This window comes from Grampus griseus (genome assembly GCF_964374135.1).
Source record: "Grampus griseus genome assembly, chromosome: 5".
Taxonomy (NCBI): Eukaryota; Metazoa; Chordata; class Mammalia; order Artiodactyla; family Delphinidae; genus Grampus; species Grampus griseus.
In genome coordinates this window covers 140,170,198-140,193,377 of record NC_138998.1, presented here as the reverse complement: position 1 = coordinate 140,193,377, position 23,180 = coordinate 140,170,198, and the positions used below count along the sequence as shown (strand labels likewise).

At 49.8% G+C, this 23,180-nt stretch overlaps 1 protein-coding gene across 1 annotated transcript in view; it reads right to left on the bottom strand.

Moving 5' to 3' along the window:
* Positions 1-4,026: 4,026 nt before the first annotated feature.
* UMODL1 (uromodulin like 1) overlaps positions 4,027-23,180 on the bottom strand; it is a gene marked incomplete at both ends in the record, with an annotated part of 61,021 nt that continues 41,867 nt past the window's right edge. The window contains 7 exons of the mRNA XM_082655360.1: positions 4,027-4,208; positions 9,195-9,279; positions 11,073-11,232; positions 11,489-11,725; positions 12,229-12,374; positions 20,357-20,676; positions 22,237-22,374. Coding sequence (XP_082511486.1) covers positions 4,027-4,208; positions 9,195-9,279; positions 11,073-11,232; positions 11,489-11,725; positions 12,229-12,374; positions 20,357-20,676; positions 22,237-22,374 — 1,268 coding nt within the window. The remainder of the gene's footprint in view (positions 4,209-9,194; positions 9,280-11,072; positions 11,233-11,488; positions 11,726-12,228; positions 12,375-20,356; positions 20,677-22,236; positions 22,375-23,180) is intronic.

Here is a 23,180-nt window from a genome sequence, read left to right as displayed (position 1 = left end):
ATGGCCATTAACAAAAAATCTAGAAACAGTAAATGCTGGAAAGAGTGTGGTGAAAAGGGAACCCTCCTGCACTGTTGGTGGGAATGTAAATTGATACAATCACTATGGACAACAGTATGGAGGGTCCTTAAAAAACTAAAAATAGAACTACCATATGACCCAGCAATCCCACTACTAGGCATATACCCTGAGAAAACTATAATTCAAAAAGAGACACGTACCACAATGTTCGTTGCAGCACTATTTACAATAGCCAGGACATGGAAGCAACCTAAATGTCCATCGATAGATGAATGGATAAAGAAGATGTGGCACATACATACAATGGAATATTACTCAGCCATAAAAAGAAACGAAACTGAGTTATTTGTAGTAAGTTGGATGGACATAGAGTCTGTCATACAGAGTGAAGTAAGTCAGAAAGCGAAAAACAAATACCGTATGCTAACACATATATATGGAATCTAAAAAAAAAAAAAGTTCTGTTGAACCTAGTTGCAGGGCAGGAATAAAGAGATATAGAGAATGGACTTGAGGACATTGGATTGGAGGGGGAAGCTGGGGCGAAGTGAGAGTAGCATCGACATATATACACTACCGAATTTAAAATAGATAGCTAGTGGGAAGCAGCCGCATAGCACAGGGAGATCAGCTCGGTGCTTTGCGACCACCTAGAGGGGTGGGATAGGGAGGGTGGGAGGGAGATGCAAGAGGGAGGGGATATGGGGGTATACATATATGTATAGCTGATTCACTTTGTTATACAGCAGGAACTAACACAGTATTGTGAAGCAATTATACTCCAACAAAGATCTACTAAAAAATTCTTTTTAATAAAATAAAAGCTTGAGAAATGAAAAAAAATACTAAAACCCTGTTAGATAGAATTCTGTCTAAGTTCATCATGGAAAAACAATATCCTCTCAGGTGTTAGGTATCAAATACAACTCCATTTGCTTTAAATAAAGTGAAAAGCATTACCAGTTAGCATGGTGTAATAAAGAAATTTCTAGACTAAAATACTTAGATTCTAGACCTATTTCCTCATGAACTCATTTTGTAAACTTATGTAAATAGCTCACCCATTCCTTCTCCGGTTTCCCATTATGCAGTGGGTAAATAGTGCCTCACCCCTGGTAAAATTATTTATTTTAATATCTGTGAAAGTGCTTGGAACAATATAAAATAAGGTTATATATAATGTTATTTCTACTTGCTATAAAAATTTTCATATTAATAGAGTGCCTGTTGAGTCACTGCTGTGTAAATAAAAACAATATCCTTGTAATGCAGGACAAAAGTTAAAGAGTACAGGGCTTCCCTGGTGGCACAGTGGTTGAGAGTCCGCCTGCTGATGCAGGGGACGTGGGTTCGTGCCCCGGTCCGGGAAGATCCCACGTGCCGCGGAGCGGCTGGGCCCGTGAGCCATGGCCGCTGAGCCTGCGCGTCCGGAGCCTGTGCTCCGCAACGGGAGAGGCCACAGCAGTGAGAGACCCGCGAACTGCAAAAAAAAAAAAAAAAAAAAAAAAAAAGTTAAAGAGTATATATGTCTACTAAAAATCACATTGGCAGTATTTTTATGACTCACTTATTTTTATTTTTTATCTAACTGTATTTTTTTATACAGCAGGTTCTTATTAGTTATCTATTTTATACATATTAGTGTATACATGTTCAATCCCAGTCTCCCAATTCATCCCACCACCACCGGCCCACCCCCGCTTTCCCCCCTTGGTGTCCATATGTTTATTCTCTACATCTGTGTCTCTATTTCTGCCTTGCAAACCGGTTCATCTGTACCATTTTTCTAGATTCCACATATATGCATTAATTTGCAATATTTGTTTTTCTCTTTCTGACTTACTCTGTATGGCAGTCTCTAGGTCCATCCACATCTCTACAAATGACCCAATTTCAATGACTCACCTATTTTAAAAAGAACTTCAACTACACTGTCCAATAGTTTCGAAAATGTGAAATGTTATGTATTTGACAGAGGGTCAAATGGATGGATGGAGGGGTGGGTGGTAGGTGATAGAGGTCAATGGTGAGCAAAGCCAGGAAGGGCCACCTGGACCGCTTAGGGTGGTAAGGGGCCTGGGAGCTCTGTGTGGTGGAGGCGATGGCGTGACGGCGGAGCTGCGTTCAAGCTTGGTTCGAAGACCCCCGTTTCTGAGGCTCTGGGCATTCAGTTCTTGGCCTGCTTCTCCACCAGCTCCGCTCGCCCACCTGGTGCTGCCTTGTCTGGGACCCGGGCAGAGGACGGGCCTCCTGGGGGCAGGCAGAGGCTGTGTTTCCATCACTTCTGGAGCTCATCCAGGCTCTGGATGAGGGACAGAGCAGGCTGCCATCGACGCCTGAGTGGAGACTGGAGCTTGATTCACGGCTACCTGTGTGGGGAAGGAGACTGCCTGCGTCAGTCTGCAGCAGGAAAGGTGGGGTTGATGCTGGAAAGCCCAGAGTGGGTCGCGGAGGTTACCGCCAACCCCCAGGACATGACATCTGTGCTTGCCGAATGGTGAGAGATTGAGCCCAAATAAAAGGGCAGCGAATCCCAGGAGGCACAGGAACCCCGGTCTCCGGTGAGTGCAGCTCCCGCAGGTCAGCAGTCAGGTGAGACAGGTACACACACCTGCGCCAGACGGCCACACCCTCGGGGCTCTGTGCCTTTGCACTATCTGTGGACCACCCACCCGGATACGGGGCTCATCACCGAGTGGAGTTGCACCAACTGCCAACCTTGGGGATGTTTATTTGTTTGAGATTTTCAAAAAGCAGATTTTTTTCAGGAACTTGAGAACCAGATATAGATATTTTTTACTTTGGAAGACAGAAGTCTCAGGAGAATAAGAAAAGAAAAGGGACCAATTTTCCCTGTAGTGTTTTAATTTCGAGGAGGGGGCCATCCAGCACGGCTGAGGCACCAACACACAAGATTTCCTTAGAAATTCTCCAGGACAAGTGTTGGCCTCCTTGTTGGAATTCATTTTCTAAATATTAAGTAAAAGTTGCTGAAATTCTCTTGCGATTCTATGCGGGGAGGTGAGTGGCCCTGGTCCAACCCTCCCCATCCAGGCTGTAAGGGCTCCGAGGCCCTGGAATCACGTGAGCTCTTGGGTCCTCGGAGCAAAGGGGGCTGAGACAGGGTGAAGACATCATGTTTCCAGTGTCTGCAGGACCAGCCCCTGAAGGAGGTGACATTTTCTCTGACGACGCTGAAGTCACCCAGAAAGGGACGTTGCCTTGTGGGGAAGTGCGCTGTAACCCGCCTCTGCTGTGTGATGGGGGTGATTCACTTGAGATCTCTGAGCCCCCTTTCCTCATTTAAGGGATGAAGCCAGGAACTGCCACACTTTGAGGAGTTGTATCAAAGGTCCGTTATCTCGAGAGAATGAAGAGCTGAACGCGGGGAAGTTGGCCCAGCGGGGGACGCTGCGGACCCAGGCAGGAAACAGGGACCTGGGCCAGCCACTGTGGGGCGTGTCCACGTGACAGGACCCCCGACGGGGGCAGGATGGAATAGGGTGGGGAAGTGGGAGGGTCTTCGTGACCAAACCTGGCGGGCCCCCAACCAGACTGGAAGGCACCCCGCCAAGGCAGCTGTTATCTTTATTATTGGAGGAAAGTTGAACTGAAGTTACTGCCGTTCGCGCCCTATCTGGAGCCTCAGCAGAGCACATCTAGCCCTCTAATCACGCCGCAGTCTCTCCCAGCAACCGGCCCCCATTCTAAGGCACAGGCCAAAGGTCACCTCACTAATATAACAAAAACACCTTTACCGCCCTCAGCACTTAGGAAATTCCAAGGGTTTCAGGAGCTCTGTGCCAGGAGCAGTGGGTGAAGACCAAGTACATATTTCTGATTATAAATCACGGTATCCCAGGCAAGAGCCGCCGAAACCCACAAATCTACCCTTTGCCAAACCCCGCGGGACGCACTGTGCAGGCACCTCGGCGGCAAAGGCAGGACTGGTGCCTCAGACGAGACGGGCCTCCCTCCTCACCCACCTGCGGGCAGCCGGGCTCCTTATTCGTGGAACACCTGGTAGCTGAAGTTGTCGGACTGGGTTTTGAGGTTGTATTTTCCGGTCGTTCTCTGGTAGCGCATGATGAGAAGGGCAGCTGGCCCCGCCACCAAGGCAAAGGCAGCCACCAGCGTGAGGACCAGGTAACTGGCTCGCAGGCCCGGCTTTGCAGCTGGAGGTTCTCCTGCAGGGATGAAACAGGCGCAGGTGGGTGGTCTGCCCAAAGCAGCTCGGCCTGGTTGCAGCGGGGTCCCGGCATTGCCCCTGGATGGAGGGATCGGGACGGGACGCACCCGCGATGGAGCAAGCTCTCACGCATCAGACGTTCAGCGTGCCCGTGCCCCCGCCCCAAGCCCGGGAGAGCACAGCAGCCAGGACAGGTCTGCCTGCCCATGTTCCGGATAATCACTGGCCAAGAGGAAGGAGGCCATGCGGGAGCCCCAGGATCTCCAGGTCGGGGCAGAGCGCTCAGCGTGTCCTGCACAGAGACACACTGTGCCCACACACTGCACAGCACCGGGAAGCTGGCCTTCCCCGCACTCAGGGACAGGAAAGCACAGGAGAGCCTGGACCCCAAACTGCTGAAAACAGGGACTCAATAAACACTCATACACGCGGCCACATAGCAGCATATCCAGCACAGTCGAAAGGGGGAAACAGCCCCCAAATCCGTCAAAGGACGAATGAATAAACAACACGTGGTCCATCCACCGGTGGAATAATATTCGGCCATAAAAGGAACGAGATTCGGCCACAGGTTATGACATGGATAAGTCTTGAAAACATCCATTGTGCTGAGTGACAGGCATCGGTCTCCAAGGACCACACGTTGTCGTGTGACCCTGTTTCTAGGGAAACCAGAGACAGGAAGCCAAGCCAGGTAGTTTCAGGGGCAGGGGAAGGGCTGCGGAGTCACTCCCTCCTGTGGGCACGGAGCTGCTTCGGGTGATGCAAATGTTTTGAAACTAGAGAAGGGTGGTGAAGGTGCTGAATTCTGCCCAATTATTTATTTTAAAACAGGTAACTTTATATTAGGTGAATTTTATCTCAATTTCACCACAGGAGCTTATCAGAAAGGTCTGGGTAGGAAAGCATTCCTGGGCAATAAGGGACACTGGAGATCCCGTTTTCCATTTCTGGGGCTGTTTCCGGAAGTGGCCGCTGCTCCAGGTCTCCCAGTCATGGATCAGACGAGTGCAGACACCAAAGTGATTCAGCAATGGCCTAGAAGAGGCTCCCACCCGACTGCCTGGATGGTGGGCCAGCTGGAACCGGACAACCCCCTCCTCCAGAGGGAGGACCACACTGGGATAGGGATACTGGGGGCAGTTGATGGAGCGGCTGCAACCTCCCAAGGAACCTGAGGCCTCCAGACTCTGGGGCACCAGCTTCCTGACAACCCCTTCATGGCTGGATCTTAAATCCATCCTCCAGTGGGTGCTACAGTGAACCCTTCCCCCTCCTCCTGTGCCTCAAGTAGGGGACCAACTTGTGAGCACAAGGGGGGCTGTCTGCCCTGAGGATACTGGAGCAGAAAGGCAGAAGAGGCCCCCTTGTTGGCCCCGTGGAGCCCAGCCCCAGCCCCAGACTGGCAGCTACAGAGATGAGCGAACGTGTTCGGTCGCTGCCTCTCCAGCTGGGTTTCTGTTCCCTGCAGCCGAGCACTCTTCACTGGCCACTGACTCAGAGCTGCTCCGAGTGGGGTCCACAGGCCGGTGCCGTCCACTGGTTACCATGGTCCAGGAATGGTTACTGGTCCAGGAGAGATGCTTACAACTAGAGAGGGAGCCTGTGTCGCAATGCAACCCGCGTCATCATTGGGGGTATTTCCTTAAACATAGTAACCACCTGTCAGTCCACGATAGACGAGATGCTTAAATGAAAGACACTGGTCGTCCCCCAGGATAGCAGGAGCAGGGCTGCTGTGACATCACGGCGGTGACGCACATGATCAACCTTTTCACAAAGACACTAGCCTATCGCTGCTCTTGTGAAGGGGACACATCTTGGTGAGGGAAAGTGATGGAGGACCTCCTGGCACACAAATAACCCAGGAGCAGGGTACATATAACCCCGGCCCCTTGCAGAGGGTCCAGGTCCTTCCAGAGGTCTGAGGTCCAGCTCAGCTGTTCTCTGGGGGCACCCAGGCCCCTCACTTCTGAGCTGCCTCAATAATTGTTCCAGACCCTTCCCCCTGGGACATTTCAGGATCCCACGGACATTAATCTCAAACATTCTCTACCTCTTCACACAAAAAAACTCTAGTGAGTGAGAAATAATGTTCTCTATAAAGCAGATGGCCACGGATGATTTCCAAAAATGAAGTGCAAAAATTACAGTGCCGATATATGATTTGTTGGTAGCACAGATTCAGGAACGATTACCAGTTGGATGCTGCCTTAAAATTGCCAACACACAGTGTTATGTGTTGAAGTGTATCCCTCCAAAACACATATGTTGAGTCCTAACCCCCAGTGCCTGAGAATGTGACCTTATTTGGAAATAGGGTCATTGCAGACATCTTTAGTTAAGTTATACTCAAGCAGAAGAGGCCCCTAATTCAACGACTGGTGTCCTTGTAAGAAGACAGAGACCTTCAGGAAAAGCCATGGGATACAGAGGCAGAGGCTGGAGGGATGCAACCACAAGCCAAGGCTGCCAGACCAGAACCACCAGAAGCTGGGAGAGAGGCCTAGAACGGACTCTCCCTCAGGGACTTCGGAAGGAACCAGCCCCGCCCACGCCATGACCTTGGACTTGGGTCTCCAGACTCTGAGAGAGTAGTTTCTGTTCTTTTAAGCCACCCGGTTTGTGATTCTTAGTTTCCTGTGTCACTAGCCCCAGAAAACTAACACCCGTGGTGTGAAGACTGGGGTGGACTGATGCCTGGAAAGGAAGCCAGGGCAGCCCCTGGAGACCAAGGGTGGGTGGGTTAGGAAAAGGCTGGAACTGCTGGGAGAGGCCCAGCTTGTCCAGGTGATAGCTGTGTGAGCTTGGCCATGTTCCCTGAGATCTCCCAGAGTTCTCATTCTTCCCCAGAGTAGAAGTGATGTGATAGCAGGGGAGAGGTCATGGGTGCCCAGTGGGAGGGGCAGAGATAAAATCCCGGAGGTACTTGTCTGCCAGCCTCTTTTCACTCTGTCTCCAGCAGTATTTCTGTTACTATACACTATTAAAATGTAATCACCTGCCTACCAGCTGAGAGATTCCAAGTTTCTAAATGATGTTTCTGTATATTTGTATGACACAGTTATGAAGCAGAAAAGCTAATAATACAATGAGAAAGAATGATGAACAAAATGAATAATTATAATCCTTGTCATTGAGCTTGACTGTCTACACCCTTACTGTGTTTGGGGTTCTCTGCAATGGTTGTGTTAGTGAAGTGCACTACCGGTTAGGAAGGATAATAAATAACACTTACCAGTAATTGCTACGGACAAGGCACTGTATGAACTAGGAATTACCATCATCATTATTGTTGTCCCCATTTTACAGATGAGGCAAATGAGGCAAAGGCAGCATGCCCAAAGTCAGACCCAAGTTTTGTCTCCAGGCAACCTAGCTCCTGCATCACAAATTTTAGCCTCACAGAGGATTTTTATTTACTGTAATCTTATTGGCCAGGTATGTAGGACTGTTGTAATAACTCCTATGATGTAGAGAAAAAGCACAGAGCCTGGCATACAGTAGTTAGAGGAGATAATGAATAAGTGGGTAGGTGAGTGGATGGATGGAGGAATGATGGCTGGCTGGACGGGACTCAGAAGACTCAGGAATATTCCTAAGAGCACACAGCTCAGAAGTATGAGAGCCTATATTTAAACACAGCCCTCCTGACTCCAAACCCAGTGTTTTTTCCACTCTGGTTTTGACATTATCTGTAATATCTATGAATAAATAGAAGTTCTGTTTCTATAAATAAGAATGCAATTCACATACATTCTCTTTCATATTAGATCCATCAGTTCTCAGCCATTTAAGACAATGAAGAGGATAGGAAAAGCACATTGTCCCAGGACCCAGGCCAGCGATCATCCGAGGACCGGTGCAAACACCAGGGCCTGGAATCCAGCTCCAGAGACATTGAGTTGGTTGGCCTGGGGCATGGCCTGGGACCTGGGACTTTTGTTTTCATTTCCAAAATCCTCTGCATGAGAACCAGCAGTTGAATATCACTGGCTAAGAAGACCTCCCTTGGGGCTTCCCTGGTGGCGCAGTGGTTGAGAGTCCGCCTGCCGATGCAGGGGCTGCGGGTTCGTGCCCCGGTCTGGGAAGATCCCACATGCCGCGGAGCGGCTGGGCCCCTGAGCCATGGCCGCTGAGCCTGCGCGTCCAGAGCCTGTGCTCCGCAACGGGAGAGGCCGCAGCAGTGAGAGGCCCGCTTCCCAAGCCCTGGTTAGCACACCCATCCCGGGTTACACCCTGCACCCAAAACCCGGAAGTTCCTGTATGGGAAAATAGAGAGGCAAGGAGGGCCATCCAAGTTAGGAAGAAAAACAATAAAAAAGGAAAGTCAACTGGGATTAGGTTTAGCCGAAAGGAAGAGAAAAACCCAAAATAGCAGCGACAAAGAAAATGGAAGCTTATTTCTTTCTGGCATAAACATCGGAGGTCAGAGCCCAGGCCTGGCCCTGCAGCTTCGCTCCACGGTGTCCTGGGGCTCCCGGCTCCCGCCTCCACGGTGCTCATGCCCCCAGATGGCGGCTGCCTGCAGCCGCCTCCCCTGAATGTCAGGCAGCCGGGTGGGTACCGGATGTTAAGGCAGGCACACAGTGCTTTGTGACCACCTAGAGGGGTGGGAGGGAGGGAGGGAGACGCAAGAGGGAGGAGATATGGGGATATATGTATATGTATAACTGATTCACTTTGTTACACAGCAGAAACTAACACACCATTGTAAAGCAATTATACTCCAATCAAGATGTTAAAAAAAAAAGTTGTCACTTGACACTCTCTTTTGCATCTCATTAGCCAGAGCTCACCCATATGGACACTCTTGCTATAAGGTCAGTTGGGAATTATAGTGTTTATTCCTGGCAGCCACCTGTCTCCTAAAAACTGGGGGTTCTATTACCATGGAAGGAGAAGAGAACAGATATTTGGGGACAGCTAGCAGTTTCTGAATCAATACCCAAGTTTAGTTGTCTAAACCAAGTCACCAGCTCACCTTCGGACCGAATCAGGGGTCCCCAGGACATCTGGTGCGTTGCAGAGGGCTCGCCGTTTCTCAGCGACCTAAAGTCGTCACAGTTCTGTAATTTTAAAAGGAGAAGAAGTACAAATTAGCTGAACAATGTTTATGAGAAATGTATCCACTATCAGGGTTGATACTCTGATTCGTACATGTTCTTTCCTGCCGGAAACGTCAAGTCACGTTTGTGCATCCTGGATGAGCTTGGTCAGGGGAGAAGGAGGAAGGGGGAGGCTGGACCACCTGGGCCTCAGGGCTGTGCAGGCAGGGTGCCCAACTGGATGGGGGAGGGCTGGGCAGCAGGAGGGTTGGAGGAAGCAAGATGTAGCCCCCTGTGCTGTCTCCAGTTTCCAGCTCTGGCCCCTTGGCCCCTGGGGGCATCGTCTCAGAGTCACCCTTTGTTCTCCACAGCCCGCGGCAGACACCTGCTCCTTTTAACACCTGGGCCTGATGAAAAGTTTCAATGACATGATAGAATCTTTCTACCATACACCTGCTATGGGGTGCATCGTGTCCCCCAAAAGATGTTGCAGTCCTAACCTCAGTACCTGTGGACGTGACCTTATTTGGAAATAGGGCCTTTGCAGATGATCGCGTTAAGATGAGGTCAGTAGGGTGGCCCTAATCCAATAGGACTGTGTTCTTGCAAAAAGAGGACATTTGAACACAGACACAGATATGCACAGAGGGAAGACATGTGAAGACACAGGGAGAAGGTGCCATCGATCAGTCAGGGAGCTGGACCTGGAACAGATTCTCCCACAGCCTCACAAGGAACAGCCCAGCAGACGACACCTTGATCTCGGACTTCCAGCCTCCAGACTGTGCGAGGATAGATTTATGTTATTTAAGCTGCCCAGCCTGCGGTACTTCATTACAGCAGCCGCAGGAAACCAATACAACACCCATCCTAGAGGAGCTTGGAAAGAAATACGTGAAGCTCATAGTGTAGAGAATTTGAGAACCGGCCGCTCCCTGTCAAAGCTGTCGTGGTCATTAACACCCTAGGGTTTCTAAGGGGCTGATGCAGGCTCGGAGCCCCTCAGCGGGCAGGCACCAGGAGTCTGTGTTCCTTTCCAGTAGACCTGCTGTTTGAGAAAAAGTGACAGCAAAATCAGGGCTCACTGGATTTCTTCTGCTGTGCATCCTGACTGATGGCTGGCCCTGATCACCCAGGAAAACTGCCCAACTTTTGTAAGGAGCACAGGAACAAACGTGTCCCCAAAGGAGAGAGGAATATGCGGTTGCTGAACCAAAGGCCAACAGAGCCCTCCATGCCTTCCCCAGCCACAGGTGACACATGACAGTCACTTCACATACTTGTCTGTGGACAAAGAATAGCTCTCCAACCCAGAAGTGCAAAGCACATTTCAAATTCAAAGTTCTGAGGAAATGAGAATGTAAAGTTATTCATAATCCCAGCATAAACGCTGAACGGGAAAGAACAAAAACCTGATGAAATAACCTAGTGGCTAGGATTCAGCAGTGTGCCACCGACTTGCTAAAAATAATTTCAAATTAAAATAACATTTTTACACCTAAGTATGCATTCGATCACCTCGAAGGAGAAGCATGACAGCACCATGACAAGGAAGGTCTGATGTGATGGCCAGTGGAATGGTATGGTCTAAGGAAGGACTCAAGTTAGCCCCCCAGCGACACTGGTCCTCACCCAGGACTGCCCACCATTAAAACCTCATTTCATGTCTTTTAAGGGCCAAGTCTGCAGGGCCCAGCACCTCCTCCCTGAAGTCTGGCCCCAGAAATGCCCAGGCCCTGGGCTTCTGATCACAGAGCAACCCTCCTCATAACAAAGAGGGTGAGTCCAGAGGTTTAGAACAGCAAAACACCTACTATTTTGCACGTGGTTCCAGGGGATTCCATGCAGATGCGGAGTTTGCAGTGCAGATAGACTATGGAGTTGTTGATGAAGGAAAAGATCTTCAGCTTAAACTGGGCCTTGTTGGAGTTCCCGTTCTCAATCACATTTGTGTGTGTGTTGGGGACAGGGCAGCTGGGAAGAGACAAAGCGACTCATTAGTTCTAAACTGGCCCTCCTGTCCTTGTTCCCAGGTGAGTTTCCTTACCGTGCACCTGAGTGCACACGGAGCATCCCCACTAGGATACAAGAAGGCAAGGATGGCTAGATCTCCGGTTCCCAAGAGGAGGCTCTCCTGAGGGCGTCACCTAAAACCCGGGTCTGCATCCATGCATGTCTGGAAATTCAGAGGGTCCAAAGAAGGCTACACAGAGGGGGTAGGTGCCCCTACCTGTTGTTAATGAAGCCAAACATGACCGGGTCCCTGGCATTGCTGGATGGCGTTGCCCAGCACTCGGTCAGGACCACCTTGAGGTTGCTTTTCTGTTTATAGAGCCCTACTTCAATCTTGACGTCATCACTGGCAGACACGGTATAATTTTGAGGAATAGGAGAGTCTCCAATAAATAACTGCATTTCAGTGACAAAACTTCCAGCGCCATAGAGGTCCTCGATGACGGTGTAAACCCTGCAAGAGGGAGCGTTTGCGGGCGGGGGTCTGCTTCTGTGACCCTCCTGTTCCCATTTCTCCCCAAAATACTCCAAAGAAAGATGGAATTAAAAGAAGACCACCCAAATGAGAATAAGAAAAGAAAGGCTATTTTTTTTTTTTTTTTTGAGCTGGCTAGCGCTGGGGTCAGCCCCGGTCACTAGAGTTTGGTGGAGACTCAAAGGCAGGCAGAGGAGGGGTGAGCTTCACAGGGGAAAGGGGGAGAGAGGCGTGCCCTGATGGGGGCGTCCTACGTGACTGGCTAGGGGAACAGATGTGGCTTTCCCTGGTTGGCTCTAAACTGGAGATGGGGACAAATCTAGGGAAGCTGCCAGTTATTAATCAAGTCTTGGCCACTGCCTTTGGTATGTTCAGTCTCTCAGAAGGGTCCTCAAGTGATTAAAACCCTAAAGAAACCCCCAAGTGATGGTGCTGGGAGGAACGTGAGCTGCAGGGAATTGGGGAGACGCCTCTGCACTTACCCCCACTCCGGGGTGTAGCCCGATGACGTCAGGAGGTCATTCTGGAAGGCGCAGTGGATAGGGCTCAGGATCTTCAGGTGATGGATGATGCCCTCTGGGGACAGGTCGTTCCTCAGCGTGGTCCTCACCACCGTATTCGTCATGTTCTGAACGCAGACGGGACATGAGTGAGCTCCCGGGCCCCAGCAGGCCCCCAACATGTCTACGGACCACAGTTCCGGGTGCAGGGGTTGTTTAAAGCTTATCCCCCCAAATATGAAAACCTTGACAATTTTTCCCAGTATAAACTGCAAAAGAGAACATAACGTCGTGACATCTGGTTTAGCCTACTTCCTGTACCCGCTTTCTTCATTAAAAGAGAACCAGAGGGCTCCCCTGGTGGCGCAGTGGTTGAGAGTCTGCCTGCCGATGCAGGGGACGCGGGTTCGTGCCCCGGTCTGGGAGGATCCCACGTGCCGCGGAGCGGCTGGGCCCGTGAGCCCTGGCCGCTGGGCCTGCATGTCCGGAGCCTGTGCTCAGCAACGGGAGAGGCCACAACAGTGAGAGGCCCATGTACCGCAAAAAAAAAAAAAAAAAAAAAAAGAGAACCAGAGACAAACTAGATCAGACGATACCCCAAACAATAGATTAGATTCTTCCCCAAATAATCCCCAAGTACACTTCTGAAAATTAGAGAGCAAGCCCTCACCAAAGAAATCGAGTTAAAATAAATCGGTTAATGTCTGCGACTCATCAAACTGCATTCTTTCTAATTCTAGGGACACTAACACAGAACCAAGGGTCCGGAGGGCAACCTAAAGAAAATGAATGTGGTCTGGAAGAGGACTCAGGGGTGTGAAATGATAACACAGCTCTTGCCTGTGGACACAAGTCTCCAGGGAGAATTGTGATGCCCGTTAGCGTTAATGAGGTTAAGGCCATTAAAAAAAGTGCAGAGCTAATCAGTTTCATGCTAGAGAAATGCTGCCAGGGTCAGCTGGTATTAAGGCCTGGATACTCAGAACGTGAACGTTTATCAGGAAAAAGAGAAGATTTTCAGGCCATTGTATACCAGTACCAGAAGATGGGCTTGCCAACATCAAAGAGAGCTCCAAAATTTCTCCAGAGCCAAAAATAATGATGAAGACGCTGGGATGGGCAATTTCATCATTTGATTCAGTGGAGAGCATTGTAGGAAGAGATTAAAATGTCTGTGAAAATTGCCACCATTATACTGAAGCCAAACATTTTGTTTGACAAAATGCCTGAAGTTGTAACCACCCATTTGAAGTGCTTTACTTGCTAGTGGCTTGGAGTTTGATTGTCCTGGTGGTGGCTTCTGCAAGATCAACACCCCTTACTGACATCTCCAAAAGTGTCACTAGAAGAACAGAGCACAGGGCCAGTCAAGGACAGCCTAGATGACCTGCGGTTGTAATGCTTACTATGCATAACGACTGGTAGTGGGCATTGCCCTGCTTCTGTTAAAGTCGCTGGCCTTAACAGTTTAGAACTAGACAAGGGGAATTTTGTGTGAAATAGGTAAATCAGAGCCATGGAATGAAGAGGAAACAAGAGGCATGGTTGAAAATTACGCCAGTAAAGAAGTGTGGATTAGAGTTTGTAGAAATACACAGCCAAGTAAAGTAGAAGTTATTGGACTTCTCAGAGGATGAAAGAGCAAAGCAGAGTACGAGCTATATGACAAAGGGTCTAATCCCGATAAGGTTGCCAGTAGAGCGTTTGCTGAAAATAGACATTTTGACACTAACAATGCTAATGGAACCTGTGCATCTGACAGACGAGAAATCTAATGTCCAAATAAGCCTTGACGTGAGTGGGTCTGAGAACAAAACATCGTCTGTAGGGCAAAGCTTGGAGGAGCAGGAAGGGAATTGTCTACTCTCCAATGATCTGAAAGTCCCTGAATAGAAGGACCTTTTGATTCTCTTTCCTTCTACAGCTACTGCATCTACTCCTTACTTGCTGTTTTTTTAAGAAATTATAGAACAAGTGCATTTTCCTTGTGTGCATATTAAACAGACCTGGACAAACTGATAAAGTTGTTTACATCAAAGAGTCTATGCCTCTTGAACATCATACTCAATGGTGAAAAGCTAAAAGCATTTCCTCTAAGGTCAGGAATAAGACAAGGATGCTCACTGTCACCACTTTTATTCAACATAGTATTGGAAGTCCCAGCCACAGCAATCAGAAAAGAAAAAGAAATAAAAGGAATCCAAATTGGAAAGGAAGAAGTAAAACTGTCACTATTCGAGAGGTAGACTCTGGTAGACACAGAGATGTCCCATTCAGATCCCTCTTCAAGGAAAGACTTGCTGCCCAGCTGTGAGCTGTGCAGTCAGCAGATGGTCTCCAACTGGCAACTTCTTCAGGGTCAGCCTCACCTGAGATCATGCCTTTCCCAGGGCAGGCTGCTTCAGGGCTAAAAGGATGAGGACATATAAAGGAATGGCTGTTTTGTCCTGTGAGCTTCCTGCTGGGTTGACCCAATGCTTGTGTCCCCATAAAACCTGTCTGTTGAAACCTAATCCCCAGTGTGATAGTATTCGGAGGTAGGGCCTTTGGGGGTGATTAGTGCCCTTACAAAAGAGACCCCAGAGAACTCCCTTGTCCCTTCTGCCATGTGAAGTTATAGCAAGAAGACAGCTGTGTGACCCAGGGCTCTCATTAAAACAAACAAAAAAACTGTCACTGTTTGAAGATGACATGATACCATACATAGAAAATCCTAAAGACACCACCAAAAAATCTCATCTATGAATTTGGTAAAGTTGCAGAAACAAAATTAATATATAGAAATCTGTTGCATTTCTGTACACTAACAACAAACTATCAGAAAGAGAAAAGAACCTCATTTACAATCACATCAAAAAAATAAAATACCTAGGAATAAATCTAACTAAGGAGGTAAAAAGACTTGTACTCAGAAAACTGTAAGACACTGATGAAAGAAACTGAAGACAACACAAATAGATGGACAGATATACGTATTAATGGATTGGAAGAATTAATATTGTTAAAATGAACATGCCACCCAGGGCAATCTACAGATTCAGTGCAATCCTTATCAAAATATCAATGGCATTTTCCACAGAACTAGAACAAAAAAATTCTAAAATTGGTATGGAAAAACAAAAGACCCCAAATAGACAAAACAATCTTTAGAAAGAAGAACAAAGCTGGAAGTATCACACTTCCTGGCTTTAGACTATACTACAAAGCTACAGTAATCAAAATAGCATGGTACTGGCACAAAACAGACACACAGATCAATGGAACAGAACAGAGAGCCCAGGAATCAACCTACATTTATATGGACAATTAATCTACAAGAAAGGAGGCAAAAATATACAATAGGGAAAAGTCAGCTTCTCCAATTAATGGTGTTGGGAAAACTGGACAGTTACATGCAAAAGAATCAAACTGGACTTCTCACTCACACCATGCACAAAAATAAATTCAAAACGGATTAAAGACTTAAATGTAAGACCTGAAACCATAAAACTTCTAGAAGAAAACATAGGCAGTATGCTGTTTGACATCAGTCATAGTAATATTTTTTTTGATATGTCTCCTCAGGCAAGGGAAACAAAAGCAAAAATAAACAAATGGTACTACATAAACTAAAACTTGCACAATGAAGGAAACTATCAACAAAACAAAAAAGGCCACCTACTGAATGGGAGAAGATATTTGCAAATAATATATCTGATAAGGGATTAATATCCAAAAACATACAAAGAACACATATAACTCAACATCAAAAAACAAACAACCCAATTAAAAAATGGGCAGAGGATCTGAAATATATACATATTTATACATATATATATATATATATATATATAATGGAATACTACTCAGCCATATAAAAGAATGAAATCTTGCCATTTGTAGCAACATGGATGGACCTAGAGGGTATTATGCTAAGTGAAATAAGTCAGACAGAAAAAGACAAATACTGTATGTTACCCCTTATATGTGGAATCTAAAAAAAACAAAACAAATGAACAAACATAACAAAACTGAAACAGTTATAGATACAGAGAACAGGTGGTTGCCAGAGGGAAGGGGGGGAGGATGAGAGAAATAGGTGACGGAGATTAAGAGGTAAAAACTTCTAGTTACAAAATAAATGAGTCATGGGTATGAGATGTACAGTGTGGGGAATATAGTCAATAATCATGTAATATCTTTGCATGGTGATATATCGGAGCTAGACTTACCGTGGTGATCATTTTGAAATGCATAGAAACATGAATCACTATGTGTGTAACAGGAACTAACACAGTGTTGCAGGTCAATTATGCTTCAGAAACAAACAAACAAACCCACAGAAAAAGAGGCCAGATTTGTGGTCACCAGAGGAGGGAGTGAGGGAGGGGGAATTGGATGAAGGTGGTCAAAAGGTACAAACTTCCAGTTATAAGATAAAGAACTACCAGGGATGTCATGTACAACACGATAAATATAATTAGCACTGCTGTACTTTATACATGAAAGTGGTGAAGAGGGTAAATCCTCAGCGCTCTTACCCCAAGGAAAAAATTTTTTTCTCTTTCTTTAATTTTGTATCTATATGAGATGACAGATGTTCATTTAAACTGCAATAATCATTTCATGATGTATTAAGTCAAATCCTCATGCTGTACACCTGAAACTTATACAGTCTGTGTGTCAATTACATCTCAATAAAACTGGAATAAAAACTTTTTTAAAAAGAATCTTTAGCTCTTGGTTATTATTAGTCTCTCTAAGTTTTTATACAAATGCTGAAATTAGAATGATTGACAGTCATGATAATTTTTAGAGTTCATTTTCCTTGGTAGAGACTCCTAATGCATTAGCTTCTGGGCACAAAGGTGTATAGGTTCTTAATTGAACGATCCCCAATGGGAACATCGAAACACTTTTGAATTGACGCTGTCTTCTTTGTTTGCTTTTTCAAATAAAGCGCTTGTGTTCATAGCTCATATTTTTAATTCTCTGCACGATGTTTACAGGTCCTGTGGTTTCTTCAGCTCAGAAGCCGACCCTCATTCAGCACATTTAGTTTCCCAATAGCCATGAAGCCACATCTCGGATGGGCTGTATCAGAGGCACCAAGTTTAGAACGTGTGTCCTCACAGTGGTGGACATTATGTGCCTTGACTCACTTTGAAAAATGCCTCAGAAAACCTGGACAGTCCCCTGCTATCTTCACAAGACTTTTACACGTATTTATGAAGATGATCCTGTACTTCGTGACTCTTTGGGGCACGGGCTAATTTCTCTCTTCCTAGACATGCTCTAAACCATCTGAATATGGTATATCAAACTGAGAGGTGAGACCTTAAATTTAACGTAAACATAGATAGTATGAAACATAGTTTGATGTATATAGTACATTAAACTGAAAGATGAGACCTTAAATTTATCGTAAACATAGATAGTATGAAACATAGTTTGATGTATATAGTACATTAAACTGAGAGATGAGACCTTAAATTTAACTTTTTTTAAAAACAAGGAGGTCGATAAAATTTAACCCCCTTCTCCCCAAAAAGGAGGAAGAACCTGCTAACTGTACGTAATCTGTTGTATTTGTATAAGTAAGTCTCCAGGGGGAATCTTAGTTTTTGACAAATTTCAAAACACAGAAGAGCTCCTGTGGTTTCCAGGGCCTGGATGACTCATAAGAGATGAATTTCCCTCTGCTCTGAAAGGACCCTGAATTTTACTGAATTTAATTGCTAAACCAGGTGTTTGTCTAGCTCGGAAAAACAAGCAAGTGGGAGAGCCGACCCCTGCAGCCTTGTGTCTGTGCCTCCGTGTAGGAGGTGCTGACTCCCCCGAGGGCAGCCTGGCCAGCCTGTCGCACCTGAGCACTGCCGGCAAGAGTGTCTTATTTCCTAGCATCTCTCACTTGAGGTCTGTAGGTCCTGCACCAATGTGGACCTGAGAACCACAGCGGCAGCTCTGCCGACACCTGTGCCCGCCCCCCGCCAGCTTGTGTGCAGACTGGCTCAGAACTGAAGTCGCCCAGAAGCTGCGGTCCCCCGCACTCTGCACCCCCCACCATGGCTGCTCACCCCCTCTCCGTGCGCCCACCTCCACGTGAGAGTCTTAGGAATCTTTAAGAAAGAGAAGCCAAACCCTGGTTATTTTTCAGCTGTGCTGGCTGAAGGGGTTGGAGGGGGACTGACGAAGGCTGTGGTCACTGGAAACGTCCTGGTTGGTCCGTCAACCAGCGGCCCTGTGTGTGGGTCTGAGGGCCACCCCACTCCCGTCAAGGGGAAGGTGGAATCACGCCTGAGGGTGGCCAGCCGGGCCCACAGGTGCGCGTGGTCTTCCAGCTGCCTGGCCAGCCCTCGCCCTGGGTCTGGCCTCCAGGCAGGCTGGTACCTTGGAGCTGCCTTTGCCCCCATGCCCCGTGTCCCCTGCCTGCCCTTCCCGGGTCTCCTCTGCGAGAAGTCTCCCACTGTGTCTCCCCTGCCTCCCCTCCCCAGGGCTCTTCCTACTGAAGCCCACACCAGCTCTGAGCCTTTCAGCCCGTGATGTCGCCTCCCTGTGCCCTTGACCTGGGGTCATCAGCAAGCCTAGCCCATCCAGTGCCTGGGCTTACCTGCCCCACGAGGGAGCTCACCCAGGGCTCCAACCAGAGCCTCTGAGGGTGATGGTCCCTTGCCCACCCCGTGCCGTCGAGGCCCCTGGAGAGGCAGAGTCGCAGAGGCCTCAGGGCTGGTTCTCGGAGGCCAGGAGACCTTGACCTTGACCACCGGCCCCATAGACCTTGGTGAGCCTCCAGGTCCCACTGGTGAAACGTGGATGACAATACCTGACCTGGGGGTGATGAGGGGGCTAGATACCCAGCCAGCAGGTCCCTGGGGTTCTCAAGGCCCGGTTCCCTCTCCACCCCTGTGCTAGGAAGCAAGGCCGAAGACCCTCAGCCCCACCCCCGCCCAGCCCAGCAGCACAGCGTCCCTGGGAACCACCTTCCCCACAGTGCCACGGCCGGGCCCCTGCTGAGACCCTCCCCCAGCCCACCTCCCACAGGAGACCCTTCCCCTTTGGGCCGCCGTCCCACCCAGGGCCCAGCCGTCCCGCTGGCCAGAGCCACTCAGACACCCTCCACCTTGTAAATCCTCCCCCATTTCTGGCCTCCCTCATCCAGCTATCTGCACTTGACCCCTGGGGTCTTGGTGCACCCCTTGGGACCACTTCAGCCTCCTTCCAGAAGGCCCCTCCCCCCACCCCCGGGGCCCAGGAAGCCCAGCCCCACCCTGCTCTACTGGGTTATGGTACCTCCTGTGCCAGGACCTCACGTCTCTCCAAGGACAACACCGCCCGATGCTGCTCCCGCTTCCCCCGTGCCCAGCACTGGCTGAACCCATGGAAGGTGCTGTGTCTGCCTGGCATGGCCTTGAGAGCAGGGGCCAAGCGTGGGGAGCGGGAAGGATCGGGGGTGAGGGGTGCAGGAGTGTCACTGTGGCCTAGAGGCAGCATTTGAAGACACAGGACCTGGAGCCATCAGCCCACCACCTGACGAACGCTGCAAACTAGAGATGCTGACATGGCCCGGGACCCCCAGCACGTGGGGGAGGCGTCCCCACCAATGCACCGGCACACACAACCATTCACACATTCTGCACAAACACACTCCCACACGCACAGACACACACACGTTCGCCGACATACATGCACACGGACACGTTCTTATACACATGCACCCGTGCATGCATGCACACACACACGCTCACTCACCTACGCACGTGCACACGAACATGTTTTCATATGCGTGCACACGTGTACACAGGCACACACGTTCACGCACAGGCTCCCGGCTTTCCTGCCCTTTCTCCTCCCCCACTGGCTCTCCATCCCGCCTGTGCATCAGAATCACTGGGAGGCTTTTGTAAACCCTGACTTTCCACCAGAATCCCTGCACCAGGGTGCAGCCTGGTCCCCAGTGAGAGCTTGGTCCTATTCTAACCCTTGGCTGGGTCCTCCTGCACTTACAGTCGGAGGCCTCGGGGTGCAGGGTCTTCCTGGCCCCCCAGACCACACATGGACCCTCCCCGGATCGAGATCCAGACTCCCGGAGCCCCCTCCCCGCGCCCCATGGTGGGTCTGAGCCCGGCCTCACACTCTGCATGACGGTTCCGCACTCGCCCCACGCGGCCACCAGGATCACGTGCGTGCTGTTGTGGTCGCTGACATTGCAGGACGGGTGTCCCAGGTACAGGGAGGATTCAGGGATGGACTCCTGCTGCAGGAAGCGCTTCTGGATGGCGATGGCCACCTTCTCGATCTCACAGAGCACCCTGACGGCCCCGGTCAGGTTCAGCCGCGGGGACAGGCCCTGGGGGGATGGGCGGGCACCCTGCACTGAGGCAGCCCCAGGTCCTGCTGGGGTAGGGGGCTGCTCTGGGCCGGTGGCCTGGGGTGTGTTGCCAGGAGAGTCGCCTGCAAGACACGAGGAGACAAAGGCATAGGGTGGGTCTGTGCTTCGGGACAGCCATGTGAGCCTGGCCAGCGACGTGGTACAAGGCAGGGGCGGGGCAAGGGACAGACAGCAGACGGACCACTCCGCACCCTGCAGCAGCGCACCCCCGGGGTTGCACATGCCAGCAGAGCCACACACATGCGTGTCGTACGTTCCTGCCAGCCCAGGCAGCTGGGCCTGCCCTGGTTCACCGTGGCCCCCGTGGCTGGGGAACTGAGGGGTCCCCTGCCCTCCCAGACTCTCCCAGGCTGACACTGGGCATGTGCTGAACCCATGGGCTTGGGATCAGCCATCACTCCTGGGGGCCCCTGAGTCTTATCTCTAAAGTGGGTTAATGAAGTTCGCTCTCTGGATCCTTGCGTCCCTTGTTCCTACTCCAGCTTCCTGCTTCCCTAAAGCATGCTGGGTTTCGACCTCTAGAAGAACACGAGCCTCTGTAAGAGCATCCACCATCCTCGGAGGGCAGACCCAGGACACACCTCAGCCCTCCCTGAGCCTCCTCTATGGCCCGGCTCTGCTGCCTGCCGCCCCGGCACCTGCCCTCTCATCTCAAGGTGCTGCTCACCTGGCTCCCCGGCCCCAGGATGCAGTCCAAACCCTTGCTCATGGCCTTCACAGCCTTCTCGACTGGCCTTACCCGGCCTCGCTGGGCGGGGTACTCCCCCTCTCTCCCACCCACCTCCTGTAGGCATCACGCTGCAGCCAGCCCACGCTGCGTGCCTGGACCATGCCCGCCTTCAACAGCTCTGTTCTTACTGTTGCACCCACCCACTGCACCCTGCCCCACCGCAGCCCCCTCCGCTGGTGCCGTCGGAGCCATCCTTTAAGACTAGCTCAAAGACACCTCTTCCAGGAAGCCTTCCCTGACCACACTCAAGGGACTGAAACAACTTAGTCTCCTCGGGGCCTCCTGCTTCTGCCTCAAGTACAGCATATTCCATATTCCTTCAGACACTGTGTTCACTCCTACAAACATGTCTCCTCTGCTTGATCGCAGATCCCCGGATGGCAGGGGCCATCTCAGAGTCAACAGTGAATCCACGAAGGCCCCATTTAATGGGAAAAGTGCTGCGTGGACAGTGGGTCTGAGTAGAAACGCTTCCATGTCATGTGTCATTTGTCACACAGGCTGTATGTTTTGCAAGATCATCTTTTAGCATCTGAGAGGACGCACCTGGGTTGATGTGTATATTTTCTCATCCAGGGCATCAGAAGAAGCACTTGGAGATGAGGCACCACCCAGAAGTCTGGAGGGATGTGGAAGGATGGGGCGGCACAGGCAGGTGCACACGTGTACACACACGTGCACACACATGCATGGTGCACACAGGCATTGCACACGTGCACACACATGCACGTGGGCACATATGCATGCTTGCACGTGTTCGTACACACGGAAACTTGCCCAAGACATAGAAATATGCCAATCTCGTTTAGAAAAGACGCACTTTGGGGATGAACGTCCTTCAAAGAACAGACTACCTGAGAGTATTCCAGACAAGGGATCCTGAGACTATTACCTTCGCAGGGTCTTCCAGAATATTCCACGGGGAGGTCGGGGGTGCCTCCCTCGCAGCTGCAGGTGAAGGACCCCAGGCTGTTGCGGCAGGAGGAGCCCGGGGCGCAGTCATCCTCCCCGCTGTCGCACTCGTCGTAATCTGGAGCGTTTAGGAGACAAGACAGGAAACCCTCACAGGAGGCCTGAGAATCGCGGCTCTGCCCACTGTTTACAGGCAGCCTGCATCTCGGGAACCAAGGTTAAAATTATCAAATGATAGCAAAGATGGCCAGTTCTGCAGGGTTCGGGAGACAGGGTGGTACCCCGATTTTCTGCCGGGTATGGGGGTGAGAGGCGGGCGGCAGGAAGTCTGCAGGGGCTGTTCTGGAAGGAGGATGATGGGGGCGGATGGGAGGGGGGGAGGGTGAAGGCAGCTCAGCATCCCCTCAGCTGCCTGGAGACCAGGAGACCAATGGGCCCCACCTGGACCCTGGTATCAGGCAGAGGGACCCCGGCACACACTTGCTTTCACCTCTAAGCTCAGTTACTTACCTTATGAACCATAATGCGGCTTTACTGCAGAAAATGGATAAAAACCAGGACAGCTTAGCAAAGAAAATAAAATGCCCCCTTGAGGCCACCTCCCAGACGTAAGTGTTTGCACGTTGGTGTATTCCTTCCAGCCTTTCGAAAGGCAGACTGCAATGCAGCTAAGGTCACGTTTTATACACAAATGTGAGTCCAGCTTCCATCCCATTTCCTTGGGTCAGGAATATTTTCTATCTCAGCAAACCTCATTTTTAATAATTGCCTGACAGTCCACGGCATGGATTACCAAAATTGACTTACTAGCTTCCCTATTACGGGACTGTGGGTTATTTCCGACCTTCTGCTTTTAAGGTAGCACTGAGATGAATGTCTTTACGTGTAAACTATAGTCCACACTGAGTTCTGCTTCCTTAGGAT